Source organism: Drosophila nasuta, chromosome 3 (genome assembly GCF_023558535.2).
Source record: "Drosophila nasuta strain 15112-1781.00 chromosome 3, ASM2355853v1, whole genome shotgun sequence".
NCBI lineage: Eukaryota > Metazoa > Arthropoda > Insecta > Diptera > Drosophilidae > Drosophila > Drosophila nasuta.
Window position 1 is genome coordinate 7,505,803 of NC_083457.1, and position 17,176 is coordinate 7,522,978.

The following is a 17,176-nucleotide window of genomic DNA, read 5'->3' on the forward strand; positions in this document are numbered from 1 at the left end:
TGCATGCAACATTCGAAACTTATTTCCAAATGTTGCATTCGATTTGATTAATTTATAAAGCGAGCGAATGCGAATGCGTTTTACCATACATTTCGTATTCCGCTTTTCCTCCGCATTTCACCCCCTCCCGCAGTTCTATCTTGTCTATATTACACACAGATGAACTGCATACAATATGTATTATGTGTGTACTATTCTTGTTGTGCGTGTGTGTGTGTGTGTGTGTGTAATTTGCTGTAGGTGCTATGGGGTGCATAACTTTCAATTGCAATGAATATGCAAAGAGGCCTTGAACTATCAAAATACGATAACTTTTCGATTCAGGAATGGACTCAAAATTAATGTATTCATACGCTTTTTGCACAAAGCTTGGGCTTTCAATAGGTATCAAGAGTTATTGAGAGTGCGTTATAGAATTTGATATTGTATAGCAATTGAATAGAAGCTTCAGCAACTAAATGAAAGCATTGGGGACGAGTATTAAAAAACCGTGAAGTAAATAGTAAAAGTTAAGCATGTATTGAAAGCATATTTTCAGGTATAATGCAAGAAAACATTTTGACTCCAAAAAGTGTGCTAATTTTATTTTAAATGTGTTTTATCTATAAAATATTTAGTAAATTTTTAAAATATAATTTCAAGGCAAATTTCAAGTACAAATTTTGAGTCAAAAAAGTGTGCCAATTATATTTAAAGTCATTGTTTTTATTTTGAAAGTACATATTTAACCATGTTTTGCATTTAAAACATTCCTCTTAAGCAAATTGAAGTAGTATAATAAATTTGTAGCTTAGAGACATTTGTTAAAACGAAGTACTTGCTTTAAAATTGTTGCCATACCCATCTATAAGCCATGTATCATTCTCCAAGTGTCTAGCCTTTCGCTATATAGTTAGCTACATTTGTATTTGTAGAATAAAAACAAAGATACGTAACATATATCTTGTGTGGCGTACACTTTTGAACTAGACTCGTAAATCAACAGTATAATTGTCTACACACCGACATAGATAGCAAAAACAACAGTATTAAATACTCCAAATGCTCGTCCATAAAACATTTCAACGTACAGTACACATACACCACAATCACACACACACATTCACACTTTTACCCTGTATACAAATGTGAATAATGTTTGTCTGGTATGTAACTAAAATTTGTGTTTTTTTGCTTTATTTTTTTTTGTTCCTTTTGGCTTTGCTTTTAGCATATATTCAGTATTTTTTGTGTACCATATAAATACAATTTAAATTATGTTGTTCGTTTTTTCCAATTTTCGTTTTTCTTTTTACTGTTTATTGAAAGCTGTACGCGCGTTGTGTTGTGATACCAAAAACCCAAATCCGATTCGATCTACTATATATAAACCCAAAAATACCAGGACTAATTACTAAACTGTGTCAAATATACCATATATATACCCTTCTCTTTCTCTCTCAAAATACATAATCATATAATAACAACGCATAATAATGAACTGTGGATCAAGTTTTTAATGCCAAGTTTGCCATTCAACAGGTTGCCAAGAATCCATTGGCCAGTTTGGCTGCCTTGGGCCTGGCCGGCATGACGCCAACCGGCACCAGCGGAATCAATCACACAGGTGAGTAAGAGAGTTTCAATAAAAAATATATGTATACTGATAATGTATATAATACTTTACTATAGCTCTGGCTGCTTTGGCTGGATCGCAGTTGCGCACGGCCAACGCGAATCGGGCACAGCAGCAGCAGCATGAGATGACCGTCTCAAATGATTTGATTGGCTGCATTATTGGCAAGGGCGGCACCAAAATTGCTGAAATACGTCAGATCTCCGGCGCCATGATACGCATCTCCAACTGTGAGGAGCGTGAGGGCGGCAACACCGATCGTACCATAACCATCAGTGGTAATCCGGATTCGGTTGCATTGGCCCAATACTTAATCAACATGAGGTGAGTCTTCAGCTGTCATCTTCTTATGTGCGATCAGATATCACTCACTATATTAACAACTCATTTCAAGTACTATATTGTTAATCATATGTGTATGTGTGTGTGTGTTGTTTTAACAAAACAATTTTGTCGAATTGATGATTGCAAATTGACGAAAGTAAGCAATAAGAATAACTAAAAAAAACAAACAAAGCAAACAATAAAATACAAGGTCTAAGGAGGTCGTCGGTCGTCTCGGTCTCTCAGTAAATGTTTAGTCATATATACAAAATGCATAATATGTAATACAAGAATTATACTGGTAGAGGTCCTGTGGCAGCGCGTTCAAAGATCACTCGACTTAACTTTAAGCTTAAGCTCAAACTCAAACAGCGAGTACTCAATTACTCTTTTTACTAGTGTTTAAGTCGTAAGCCCGCATTCAGCACCAAACTGCTGCTTTCATTTGTAGTTCCAAAAATGATGTAAAATGCACAATTTCATGCATAGACAAAAACAAACTCAGCACCAAAAAAAAAATCAAAAATAAACAGAAAATCAAAAAAAAAACTTAATCAAACTCAAACTCTAATCAAAATATTAGCATTATTAATTTGTTTTATAAACCATTAATTCTAAAATATCAATATATAAACCTAATTAGCATCTAGTATTACCCATCGATGTATATAGTAGATCCAAACACATATACAACGAGTCTCAGCTCAGCAGGCAATTTTGGAGGAGGAGGAGCAGGAGCAAGATGGACAGCAGCACCTAAAGCAACTAAAAAACTTCGTCACGCGTCGCACTCTGTCTCTCTCTCGCTCAATCTTTGTCACACACACTCTGTCTGTCGCGCTCTCACACAAGCAAATATCTAAGCAACTGGAATCGAAACTGAATACAATTGGTACATCTTCAATAAAGAAACTGCAGTTCAACTCACCCAACCTAAAACCAAACCAAAAAATAATAATAAAAAGACAAAAACATCAATTCAATTAAATAAACAAATAATAATACTATGCTCCTCTCTCCCCCAACCCGCAACAAACTAAAACTTAACCAACAAAAAATCCCACCAAACAAAAACATTAAAAAGTTCAATCCCTCAAAAAATACTCTTCAAAACTCTTTCGGTCATGTCCAACCAACCAACCAATCAACCAAAAAAAAAAAAGATATATTTACAAGTTTTCTTCTCCTACCATCCAAAAAAAAGAAAAAAATATTTGAACGCCGCTCCCACCAACAAAACAAAAACCAAACCAAACCAAATAGCGCCAAAAGTTCTTGACAGAAACTTTGCTATACCATCCGTTTACTCCGAACCGTTCCTCCACACAAAAACCTCCTTAACCTTTTTTGCATAACACTAAAGAAATTCAATAAAAAAAAATAAAAATAAAAATTACCAACTCAATTCCACAAAATCACAAAACCAAAAAAAAAAAAAAAGAAAAAATGGTTTTAAAAAAAACTTACCTGCAAAAACCAAAAGCAAAAACAATATCCCATATGTTCCTTTCTCTTTCTTTCTGGCTCTATCTATCTCTCTGTGTACCTCATCCACAGCGTTGAACTGCAGAAGGCCAATCTACAGGATCAGGCAGCCCAAAATGGCACTGCAGCCATAACAACAGCCGGTGGTGGTGGTGCTGCTGTCGCCGCCGCCGCTGCTGCTGCGGCTGCTGCTGGAGGTGCTGGTGTTGGAGGAGTTGGCGGTGCAGCCGCAGCGGCTGCTGTGGCAGCGGCGGCAGCTGCCGGTGTCAATGGCAACGGCTGTCTGACAGTGCCATTAACTGGCAGCAATGCCAACAACAATGGCAACACCAACAACAGCAGCAGCAACAGTACCGCCAGCACCAATGGCGCCACCAACGCCTCCAATTATGCCACCAATGGCACACAGAACAACAACAGCAACAACAACAACAATAACAACAACAACAACGTGAACAACAGCAACAATCTCAGCAATGGAGCAGCCGCAGCTGCTTTAGGCGGCAGCTCATTGGCCTCTGCATTGCAACTGCTGACCAAACCGGGCGCCCTCACCGCTCTCTCCAATCTGAGCGCCTTGGATCTGCTCAGTCTGACATCGTTGGGCAACAATGGCAATGGAACGCCCGGTGGACCGCCGGTGCAGACCACGGGTGTGAATCGTGCCAAGGGTCATTATGCGACCTCGCGTTTTAGGCAACATCAGACAGAGACCGGGGGTGAATCGGAGAAGGCGCGCAACAAGTTTAATCCCTACTAGGGGTAGGCCAAATTAGACCAGCCCAAGAGTTAAGAGAAAAGCGATCATCATTTGATAATAGTCGAGCTATGTAGTAGCTTCTGTTAGTTTTAAAATTCAGTCTTTTAGCGTTGCGACAGCTTTAGAGTCAACGATTCTTCAAGAATTTTACTCTACAAAGAAACAAAAAATAAAAAATACAAATAAAAAAGCAAAGTAAAGGAAATAGTTGTAAAAGTGAGAAACAAAAAAAATTGGTAAAAGTATTTGAAATTTGAAGACAATTTTTTATAAATTAGTTGAAAACAGTAATCGAGGTAGTATTCAGTTTAGTTTTTTAGTTGAGGCAATTATTGTTTATTTTAATAATGCCGCAATATATATATCGTAAATAAAAATGGAAATTAAGATTAGGACTGCCAAGAAAACGACAGCTACTTAAACATACGTATACCTTACATTTGAATTTTTCAAGCACTTGAACAATATTGTTTATCGAATATATATAGAAAGCAAAAAGAAGAAATGGAATTAGTCCAAGTATTGTAATCAAATTTTGACCAAGTGAAATGCAGCATAAGGACCCTAGTAGAGACTCCTAATAGGTGTTTTACATACATAAATACCAACATACTATATATGACATATATGTAGGATATTTTGCCCTTGTCCCTTTTATAGTTATAAACATAATACATATATCGTACATTATAGAATTTGCCAAATTTTAGCGCATCCTTAGAATGAGAAAGATTGATGAACGTAGTAGGAAGTAAAGAGTTTTGTGAATTGCTTAATATCGTATATCGAATATCGATAACAATTAGCATACATTCAACCCACATCCCCCGAAAACCCCTTTCACATTCACTGTAACATATGCGATGTCATTAGTCTCCCTCTCCAATATCTGTACTAAGTAATTATTCATATAATTCTCTAACTAGCCAGTAAGCACTAATCGTATTTTAAGTATAAAGCCCCGTTGCCCCTCTTTTCCTTCTTCAGTCATTTGTCAAGCAAAGAAACCAAAACTTCTTAAAGAAGTTCCATGCAAATAAAAGAAAAAAATACAAAATTAAGAAATTGAAGAAAAAAATTCCAATGCATTGTGCTGATATGAATTTGGCACGGCGACTTTAATGGACCAATTCGCTCTAATTGACGCAATCGACGCAAATGAGCGTACAAAAGCATAAAGCATAATGAAAATTTTGAACCGTGAACAAAAAGAAGAGAGTAAAATAAATCACTTAGAAAGCCATTTGAAGGCACCACACATAGAAAGAGGAAAAGAGAAAGAAAGATACATACATAAATACATAAGGTATACCCATATTATATATATGTTGATAGGGAAGATGAAACGTTATTATGTATTAGGCTTTTGAAGTCTTGAATTGTTTATAAAAAAAAAAATCATTCAATAATTCGGTTAGTTGTATACACTGATTTTCTTATTTCTAAATTATTGTATTTATTATACGATTGTAAATTTGTTATTATACATTATTATTATTACTTATTATTTTACTTGCAAATAAAAAAGAAACAAAAGATACCAAACTTTTTTTGAATTGGTAAAAAAGGATAAAAAACGATTGTTGAAATGAAAGTATTCGGAAAATGAAATTGAAATTTCTCTCCTCTTTACAAAATAAATTTATACATATAAATTATTAATTAGGAATATTATTATTTAATAAGACAAATGACACACATTGTAATACAGAACACAGAGTACACCCTTACGATTATTTAAGTTAAGCGGGCTTACGATTTTATAACCAAATTATATACAAACACATATATATAAATATATACTTACAAATACATACTCGTATATACAAAGTAGTTTGAGCAAAAGCTAAAAAATTCTTATAATGAATGTACTACTAAATACTTAACATGAATAGACACACTAAACCGAAATCGCTTTACCCTTAGTCGCGATTTATAGCTACAAAAAAAAACATAAAACAACCAACCGACAAGCAAATCTATTTATATGCAATGAAACAAAATTATATATGAAACAAAAACTGCGTTTGTAATAAAGTGAAGAAATACTAAAAAAAAAGAGTTTAAACTTCCAATAGAATCTTTAAAATAATACTCGCTTATCTTGGGTAATGATATAAATCTTAAAGCAACGGTAAACTTTTAACAAAATCTAGGTCGTTCACACACAATCAATATCTATAATTTCCTTTGTAATGCCATTCAAGTTAAATTATATATTGCAATTTGCAGAATATCAATGGAGACCGCTGGACTGCCCATACCTGGTTACCACTATATTGCGCCCAGTGCAATTGTTAAGACACCCATACACTAAGTGCAACGCAAATTCAACAAACAACAACAACACAAACAAAATAACAACCAACCATCAAATAAAAAGCTAAAACAAATCGAATGCAGCGAGGGACTGGAGCCGCAAAGCTGAAACCAATTGTAACAACTGTGACAGCGGGGAGAACGGCAAAAATCGGCGACGCATGAATCGTCAAATGTTAAATTATAAGCAATAAGTAAAATGCAGAAAAGGTATAAAAAATTACAAAAAAAAAAAAAAGAAAAGATAAATCACAAACAAATCATATGACAACAAGATGTCAAATCACCGATGGAGGAGGAGTAAAGAGAATATTAACGACATACATAAACCACGTTCATAGACACATACATACATACATACATACAGACATATACGAATACATACGCGTTATATTTATTCATTGATTCTTATTAATTATGATATTTTTTATTAAGTTTAAAACAAAGTAATATGAAGAAAGAAAACAAAACAATAAGAACAACTTTATGTTAAAACCGTTTTCGGGCACACTTCTTCCCTGAGGTTCGTGTGCCCAAAAGAGTAAGAACAGAACAGCAATTAATTGTAAGCTTAGTCAAAATGAAGACAAAACAAACAACAATAATTATAACCAACAAACAAACAAACAAACAAACAAACAAAAAAAAACACAGCAAATACAGCAAAAGTAAAAGCAAACTTCTAAATGCAATTAAATTTTAAGCCAAGTAATTGTGCATGCGCATAACCAAAAACAAAAAACAACATACAACAAATTTAAGCATTATAAAAACAAATCGTAAAAAAAAGAATATTTAACAATAATGATGAAAGCCAAGCAGCAAGCAAAGCAAAGAGACAAAAATTACATACTAAATCATAACAAAAGAAAATAAAGAAATTAATTAATTAATTTCCACTTTGTTAGGCGACAAATTTTGTGCGTTTGTTGTTAATATTTATATACATACAATTATATATATGAATATGACGGATATACATACAAACAAACATATACTATATTAATTGATATAATAATTTTTAATTTTATTATTTTTATTATTGTAATTGTTATCGAAATTGTATTTGTGATTTTTGAATATGTTTAGACTGAAGGACAAAATTTATTCTGTTTATTGATTAAACTACATACATATAATAACTATGAACTAATTAAATTAAATTAATCTAAATTAAATACGACTTGATTTTTACATTTTTCAAAATTAGTTATAATTTGTTGTACGAAAACTGAACGACAACAACAACAACAATAAGAAGAAAAAAAAATACAAAAATCAGAGAAACATCAACTGAGCGGAAACATTTGAAGCCAAATTTATTTTTGTTAAAACATTTTGCAAGGTGTTTTGGTTTTTTAGTGAAAATGTTAAATTAAGTGACCAAAATTCAAATTACAATAATAATGTTTAAGCACTTTTGCGGCGATTAAAAAGACTTTTCTAATGCGTGGAAAATGAAATGAGAATAATGGATTTAATTTAATTAATACTATTGCGATTATGCTTAAATTAAAGTATAATTTTAAAACATTAGCTGTTAAATTTATACGCAAAACAACATCAAAACAAAAAATAAAATGATTTTCAATGTTAAAACTACAAAAAAAAAACAACACTTAATTTAATTTGAGTTAAATTTAATTTTAGGCTGGGCAGCAAGAAGCAAAAATTAATTAATAAAAAGAAAATTGCAAATGCAACTGTGGCTTGTTAAATAAATTACCAAATAATTTTAAGCCACAATAGTGACGAAATTTAGTTACATACATACTCACACATAAAAACACACACACACACAGACACCTACATAAAAAATGAAATTAAAAACAATTTATAAATATATACAAACATATGTCTGTTAGGTTAGGCGCTAGCCGAAACATCAATCCGTAAGCTAGTTAAACAAAATAACAATTTATGGGCAGAAAAATGTGTCAAATTTCGATTATACAAATTAATTATACCATAAGGCAGAAAACAAAAAAAAAAAATGGAAAACAAAACAAATACAATTACCCAAACATATCCACAACAAGAAAAAATAAAAATACAACATAATTATTGTAATCAGCAGAAAATTATACAAAAGCATATAAAGTCAAACATATCCCAGAGAACACGAACAATTTCAATGCATATATCATTTATTTGTACTCTACACATTATAAATTAGTTGAAGGAACATTAATTTTTTGAATGCTTACAATAACTTGAAATTAATTTTGATCCCTTTACGCTAATTTTCTTGCATAATTAAAATAATAATAATAAAGACACTTATGAAGCAAAACTTGATTACAGGAAATTGTTAATAGCATAAAAAAGAAACAGAATTGATAAATGATAATACTATTACGATATAATGATAAATGCATTACTGTTAGCTTAGAGCCACACTCTACGTATAATTGACTAAAACTAATGTTTTAAAAATAAAATGAGGATCAAGCAAAATGTGCAACACAGGCAGCAAAATATCTAGCGAAACTATTTCGTGATTTTAGTGACAAATATTTCGCTGATGACAATTTGAAGCAATCATTTTTGAACCAACAACAAAATAAACAAATGAAATTAAGAAAGTTGAATGGAAGCAAAGCCGTATATCTATATATAAATAAATTATATATCTATATATAAATATACATATATTAAATAAATTATTATGTACACTTGTATTTAATTGTATTTGAAATATTTAGTAAATTTTTTGCGCAAGTTACAAACCAACTAAATAAAAGATAACAAAAAAAGAGAAGAAAACAATTAAAATAAAAGAATGATAATGATAATGATAATGAGAATGAGAATGACGCACGTTGACGGGTTAACAACGGAATAGTGATTGGGACTATTTGTAACATAAAGAAAGAACAAAACAAAAGGGATAAATTAATTATGTGCATGTGTGTGTATAAAGAAACTACATTTAAAATAGCTCAATAGCTCAACAACAATTTCAAATGAATTTTTACTAATATGTGTATGTGTATGTAAATTATTAAAACAATTTGTTGAAAACTTGTAAATTTGCAAAGGAAAAATACGTGTAAGAAAAGCAATTTTAATGGTGCCTTAAAAACCAAACCAAGCAAATTTCTTCTTGCCCCACATAATCGAGAACAACAACAAAACTAAAAAAAGAGAAACACAGCATTTGTGTGACAATTTCTGTGGCAGTGTGAGTTTTCTACCTTTCCACCAACAAAAATTCTATAGATATTTTCCTATCAACTTTCCCAGCTTATGTATGATATTTAGTTACAAAACTATGCTTACATACTTACATAAGCCTTTCGACATAAAGAAATTATCCCTTTTAGAGACATATGACCCACAATTGCTTAAAGCTATTCGAGTTTCAACAACCAAAATAACAAGAACAACAACAACCAATGTGTAGAGTTGCCCGTTATAGTACTTGAGAACAAACAAAATATAAAAAATACATAAAATGAAAAAATATAATACAAATATCAAATATAAATAATAATGTATTTAATATTTATTTAATAAATTAGCTGCAAGTAGTAGTTGAACAAAAAACAAAATAACACCGATTCTCGAAACATTATCCGATTATATGAACAATTAGTCAGCAACATAACAAAATATACTAATTAACACACAACACACATATAAATGTTTCTCTCAGTGTAATTACAAATCACTTGAATGTATTTGCTCACATTTTACAATACATGTCAAAAAGAAAAATACACAAAAAAAGAAAAAAAACATTAAAACAAAAACATAAACATAAACTCTACACAATAAGTCGAAAAACAAAAGCATTTAAGGCACTTGACATATGGATTGAAAAACGGATGATCGGATGTAAACAATTGTTAAAAGGCAAATGTAGAAAATTATGAAAAAAAACATATTTATATACATATACATAAAAAGAATAAAAACAGAAGCTAATTCTTAAGGTATTTTAGATATTCTTATTTAATATCCAAAAAAAAAAAAGAAAAGAGGAAAATATACGAGGAAAATTTTAATTTAGAAAAAAACAAAAAACAAATCAGCATATAGAACGGAAACACATCGGTTAAATCGGGTTGAAGTAAGAAATATGCAAATTTATTAACTACATATTGGTGTTAGACGTTGTTATACATAACTTAAACTGAAAACTTCATGTAAATTGCGCATAGAGCAGGCAAGAAATATACAGGCAGAAAATATTCCAATGGCACTAGCTGAAATCGGCAACAGAAGATATTCGATTAGGGACAATTAGTGATAAATTGTGGCTAGAACGCGAAGCTCTCGGTTTGATAAGAGTGCAAGCTTAAAGCTTTTATGTGCTTGCACAGACAGATGCTTGTATGTGATGTAGATGTGTATAGCTTTTGCTTAATCAACTCTCTCTCTCTACTCTCTGGTGTGCAGTTTTGAATAAGCTAGTGTCATTAGGACTCGAGCTAAGCCTAGAAACATGACTAGATGATAGGGAATTCATATGTGCAAAACTTCTAAGTTCTTTGAAAAAGCAAAAAAAGAATATATACAACATAAAAAACGGATTTGTTTATGCTGCTTATGGTAAATTCAATCGTTTGATAATTTCGAAAAACTTTTGCGCAGTGTAAACATAATCCAAGTCAAATCAATATAAATTAGTCGTATACCATTTTTGTTGCTGCATTATCTCTCTCGTATGGTTCAAATACCAAGCAGAAAAAGTAACTACGTGTATTCCAATTCATCAAAGCAATTGAAAAAGGAAAATAGAAGGCATGCATACTCAAGAGTATTGCCAGTAAATACGAATATACGAAACAGCTAAGGTTTCTCACAAATTTAAAAAATGGAAAATAAAAACATATAACCAATAACTTATATACATAGATCAAAGAAATAAATACATAACGCATACATACACACATATATATAAAATACCAAAAAAGAATTTAAATTAAATTATATATGAGAAAAGAAAAGAAATGAATTGAATACATAGCATGCACTCTCCAACATGTTCATTAGACAGTTAATATCTCTAGAAATTGTTTACAGGCTAGCGGAATTGGAATTGGCAAGAGAAATTGGCGCATCGCATAAATAACTTACAAAACTGTTTTCAATGTACTGTATGTGTGTGTTTGTATATGTGTATAAACATAAAAACAAATTATTATATATATATATATATGTACTTAAAACAAAATGAAATCACTATGAAAGACAATTGCATTTCAGAAGACACAATTTGAACTAATCGTAAAAAATAGCAATGGCAATTTAGGAAATTATGTTAGTTGTTAAGTGTCTCAACTCAACATACGAGTCTCTATCTCTCAGTCTTTTATTTGAAAGAAAAAGAAAAGAATGAAAATGCAGCGTAAAATTGATAAAACTGAACAATTGGGATCAACTTATATTTAAAATATAAGATTAAATTATAATAAAAGCATAAGTAAGTCAGAATCCCACAACCCCACAACACAGTTGTTGGCAAAGAATACTACTTACTATACATAAATGGTAGCCCAACACATTAAACTCTATGAAAAGTATTGCATAATTGTGCCAAATATAACAATTACAAAAGAACAACACATAAAACAGGAAATCATTGAGCAACAACAACTACTGGCCAAACAATGTATAACAAAATGAACTTTGTTTTAAAGAACAACAACAGCAACAACAAGAGCACAAACAAAAAAATTTGCTTTTTTTGGGGGAACAACACATAGGAATTATACGAATTTCAACAAATACGCAAATTTATGTGAATTCATTTGAAAGCCAATAACATTGACAGCTATTTAAAGTTCATATTGCGCAAAAGGAGCTTATTTAAAACAAAAACTGCAAAACAACAATACACATAACAAAATATACTAATAATCAATTAAATTGTCGGAGTAGCATCCGTATCGAGAAGAAGGTTTTACAATAATATTCGAAAAGTGGCTGTATTTTCAGTTTGAAACTAACTAAATGTATTTCAAAAGTGTGCCAAAAATAAAAAAAAAACACAGGGTGAACAACAATTTGTTATAGATATTTTATCACTTGGAATGCTGATTGCCGCAAAACTTTGTTAATTTCGAATTCGAATAAACTTGACCATTTCCTCTGATAATTGTTTTTTGAAGAAAGAAAAAAACCATTGCATACTTTTAAGGCAATTCTCTTGTATTCCGTTTCTTGTATATATTTTACCAAATATCCTGCTTGATTTGACAAAGTTTCCAAATATTTCGCAAGAGAACAGTCCTATAATAATGAGTATAGTTAAACAACAGGAAAATATTTGAAGAACATATTTACAAGTTGTAGAAAACTGCAAGGCAATCATATAACTAGAGCTTCAATAAATGAAATGAACAAAATGTCATAATACAAAACAACTATTAAATATATGGCTAACACAAAACGATAGTTGACAATGCCTACAAAATGTTTTTGGATAAATATATATTTAAGCCAATGATTAAAAACAAAACAAAATAAGGAAAAAAAGATATTTGCGTTATAATTGTGGTAAAAATAAAAAAACACAAAACAAACCAAACTAAAAGTTAGTGCCAATTTGTAGTGCAAATTTTTGTTTGCCGATATATATGTATTTCACGGGTTTTCTTTTGGGTTTTAAGTAAACATAAAACAGTTGGTTTCAGAACCACCAATTTTTGGAGATTTTCAGAACAATTAAAACTATTAAAGTGAAGATTAAGTATTCGTAAAGTAGCACACAGCACCGCTTAATCTTTGATGTGATGTGATGTGTTGTTGATTGCGAAGAGTCAAATTGAATTGATTAAATTGCAAAAAAAAATGTATGTAGTTGATGAGCTCAATAAAATACATTTTTGTTCATTGCACAGCCAACAACAAAATGATAAAAAAAAAGATATAGTAGGTCTATAAACAAATCACTCTTTTGTATATGGCAACAAAAATAAAGACATGATGTGAAGGGGGAAAACAGAACATCAAATTGATGATGGTTAGTATAAATTGTATTTGAATGCAGCACTGAACAACTTTTAGATTATGATAAACAATAATGAAAATTAAAAAACACTAAAACAAAAACAAATAGTAAGGGTATTGAAATGAAACGATAAGTGAAATGAAAACTTGTTTATCTGTGTACAACAATAATATTTAACATAATTCTTAAATGTGTACTATGACTCTATACAGAAATAAAAAACCATAAACAAAACACACACACAGAAATTCAAATAAATTGCATTGCATACATAGATACAAAAAGCAAGACGCTATAAAACATACATATACTCGTACTATACAGGACTAGAATGAGCTGATCTATGGGATTGTATTTTAATTAAAAGTCAATATATTTAATGATAACTTGGAATTGATAACAGCTCAAACTGACTGAAACTGCGATCAGTTGTGAAATACAGAAAATATGCAGTATTCAGTTTCAGTTACAATCCCATATGAAGAGGCGATGAAGGATGCGAGATATACAAGAATACTTACATACATATATACATTATGTTACACACATGCATAGCGGAACACGACATAATCACAAGAAGAACAAGAACAAGAAGTTACAACAAATAAAACCATTAAACTACATACAATAAGCAACGGTAAAAACGGTATTAATTCATCAATGCGAAATGTACAACAAAAAATGGTAATAAAAGAACATGTTGAATACCAATACCAACAAAACAAACAAATGATAGAAATGAGAAAAAAAAAGAAAAATGAAAATAAACAAAAAAAAGCAAACATTATTTACAATATATTTACAATTCTATAAAAATTATATTTAAAAGTATTTACATATATATAAAGCGTATATATGGACAACAAACTCAAATCATCGTGTGTGTATGTCTGTGCGGAATAATATAGTGCAAACCAAAGCCATGACACATACACACATACATACATAGTACATGCACACACACACACACACCCACACACACACTCAACAGCAACAACAACACAGGAATCTCGAAAATATGTTAAACAATAAATGAAAAGGAGATACTCACACTCACACACACACACACACACACACACACACACACACTCACAAAGTTAAGTGCATTATAATTGAATTTATAGATTTAAAAGCAAAAAAGGAAAAAATGAAACATTATTACTAACAAAGCAAAAAAAAAATGATCAAGCTATTAAGTGAATTATTTAAACCGATTAATGTAATGATTAATACCAGTGCATATGTATTTATTCACAACTCATATACATCATATATATACAATACATATATATATATACATATACATTTACAGCAACAATTTATTTTTGTTGAAATTCAATCACGTATCGTATTTAAGCCAGTTACACAACATACCATAATCTCATTATGATAACACTGATTGTTTCATTGTCTAATCGAATTTCGGAAGCTTAACTTTGAACTGCATTAAGTAATTTATAATTATATTTTTAAAATATTAACAGTTGATTAAATATTCAAACACTATTCGCTCTTTTTAATCTCGAATTTTAACGACTTCTATAATACTTTTTATATAAAATCTTTAAATTTGCTCTTCTGTCTCTATTCTAATTTTAAATTTTCTAAATGTAGTTCAATTTCTGTGACCCGAAATGAGGTTAAACAACTTACAGTGTAATTATTATCCACATACCCATATACACACACATTCATAAATACCGCAAATTTAGCAAGCAAAAACAAAAATATGAAAGAATTTTTAAACAAACCAATTACAAGCTAAATGTGTTGCGTTCTCGAACTAAATGTGTTTTGAGTCAAATTTTTACTTCAAATACCAGCAAAAATAATATAAAACAAAACAAAAAAAAAGAACAAAAAACAAAAACAAAAGAAAACCAAATAGAAAAAGATACACAAAAACAACAAATGAACACTGGAATATTAGGAGATACTTTCTATATGTATTGCGTGTGAAATAAATTGAAATGTACCACAAATGGAGAGAGAAGTGGAAAACCAAAGAAAAAAAAGTAAATCAGAATTTAACACAATTTTTGAATTCATTAAATAAAGGTATGTGTTTAGATATATTCAAACAAAATAAAAAACATGAATTTTATTTACTCTCTTGGGGGAATATTCATAAATCATTTCAGCAGAAGAAGAAATGTTTAATATTTATTGAAGGTTGTAAAGGGTAAGTAAATTAAAAGATGGCTAATATAATTTGAAAGCTATTTATTTGAATTAAATTAAGCTTATCATTTATAAAGGTTGAATACGGTAAGTAAATTAATAGAGAGTTTATAGTTGTTTATTTGATTATTTAAATTAAATTAGGCTTGTCATTTGAATAGAAATGTGCAAAAAGCAAAGCAATTCAAATTAAATAAATATCAATTATATTTTGAATAGAACTCGAAATTAATACAATGCTGTCAAAAAATTCCATAATACATGAAAATTACTTAGTGACAATTGACGCACTTAGCATAGTTAATAGACGATAAGTGGAATAAATAAACTTGTTAAATAGTGTACTAACCACATGTGTACACAAACACAATCAAATTTACTATAGCGCTCTGTTTCTGCTTCTGAATTCTCTTTGTCATTATTCATTCATAAAAAAGTGGCAAATAAAGAAAACAACAAAACTAAATGTTGTCACCGTCAAACATAAATAAACAAAAAAAAAAAGAAAAATATGAGCGTGGGTCTCGTGCCTCATTCATAAACAAACCGCAAAGAGCAGGAGACAGATTGACAGCTAAAGAGCGAAAGTGAGAGTCAGGAGAGAGATGAGAAATAATAAACCGAAAACGTTAGGGAAATGATACTACAAGTTGTACGTACATATATGTATTAACATTATTAATTGTTCCCTCTTATACTCAAGTGTGCGATTTGTTAACCGAGTTGATTAAATTGATAAGCGCAAGTAGTTATGACTATGCCGAAAAAAAACGCAGATTGGACTGTAAACTCTGCTAAATCGCCGAAGCACGTGTAGATTTATTATCTCGTAAATACAAATTTCATTATAATATTTAATTATTTCAAAGAAATCTATTGACCCTCGATTTGTAAATGCATATAACAACTAATCAATACGCATATGGAATCTTAAATTAATGCTGTATTATTCCGCTATTAGTAGGTCAAGTTCGATTACTTTTACTCTTCGATATTGAAAAACTACTTTAAAAGGTCAGTTATACCGGCTTTTGCAAGTCATTTATTTTCTAATTATTTTTAATATTTTTTTTTACATTGTTGAAAAGTGCAAACTAGTATTATCTCTTCATAAAAAATAATTAGTTAATGGAAAAGTCTCGTGAAGTAGATAGAAATAATTTATGTCTAGAACTGAATTTGACATGTTACAAATAATTTACCGAACCGGTTTTCATTCAGGTTTAGAATAATATGCATATGCCTAAGTACTTCTCATTGAAATCGATCGTTAGTTTCACTTTTTTCTATCTTTTTTTGGCTAGTTGCCAAATTGTAAAATATTTCAAATAGAAAGCAAGATAAAAATAAAAATGAGTAAATCATTATGGAAAAATCACGTGAACAGTGCATGAAACATGTCCCAAAATAACTAAAAACAAAATGTTTAAATAAAATAAAATAAAAAGCAATAAAAATCACAGAAAGGAAATAAGTAATAATATTGAGTGCAAAATAAAAATTCTAATGGAAAAATCACGTGAACAACGCG

At 30.3% G+C, this 17,176-nt stretch overlaps 1 protein-coding gene across 8 annotated transcripts in view; it reads left to right on the top strand.

The window, feature by feature from the left end:
* The window catches only part of LOC132792019 (poly(rC)-binding protein 3), a 116,159-nt gene extending 109,382 nt beyond the window's left edge, over positions 1 to 6,777 (top strand). For 3 of the 8 annotated variants that reach the window (XM_060801210.1, XM_060801209.1, XM_060801211.1), the window contains exons 9-11: positions 1,522 to 1,606; positions 1,672 to 1,939; positions 3,497 to 5,609. In XM_060801210.1, coding sequence (XP_060657193.1) covers positions 1,522 to 1,606; positions 1,672 to 1,939; positions 3,497 to 4,184 — 1,041 coding nt within the window. In that variant the 3' untranslated portion in view covers positions 4,185 to 5,609. Of the gene's footprint in view, positions 1 to 1,521; positions 1,607 to 1,671; positions 1,940 to 3,496; positions 5,614 to 6,416 lie in introns of those variants that run through there. The other 5 variants (XM_060801215.1, XM_060801216.1, XM_060801212.1 and 2 more) reach the window with 4 other exon arrangements.
* The last annotated feature ends 10,399 nt before the right edge of the window (positions 6,778 to 17,176 follow it).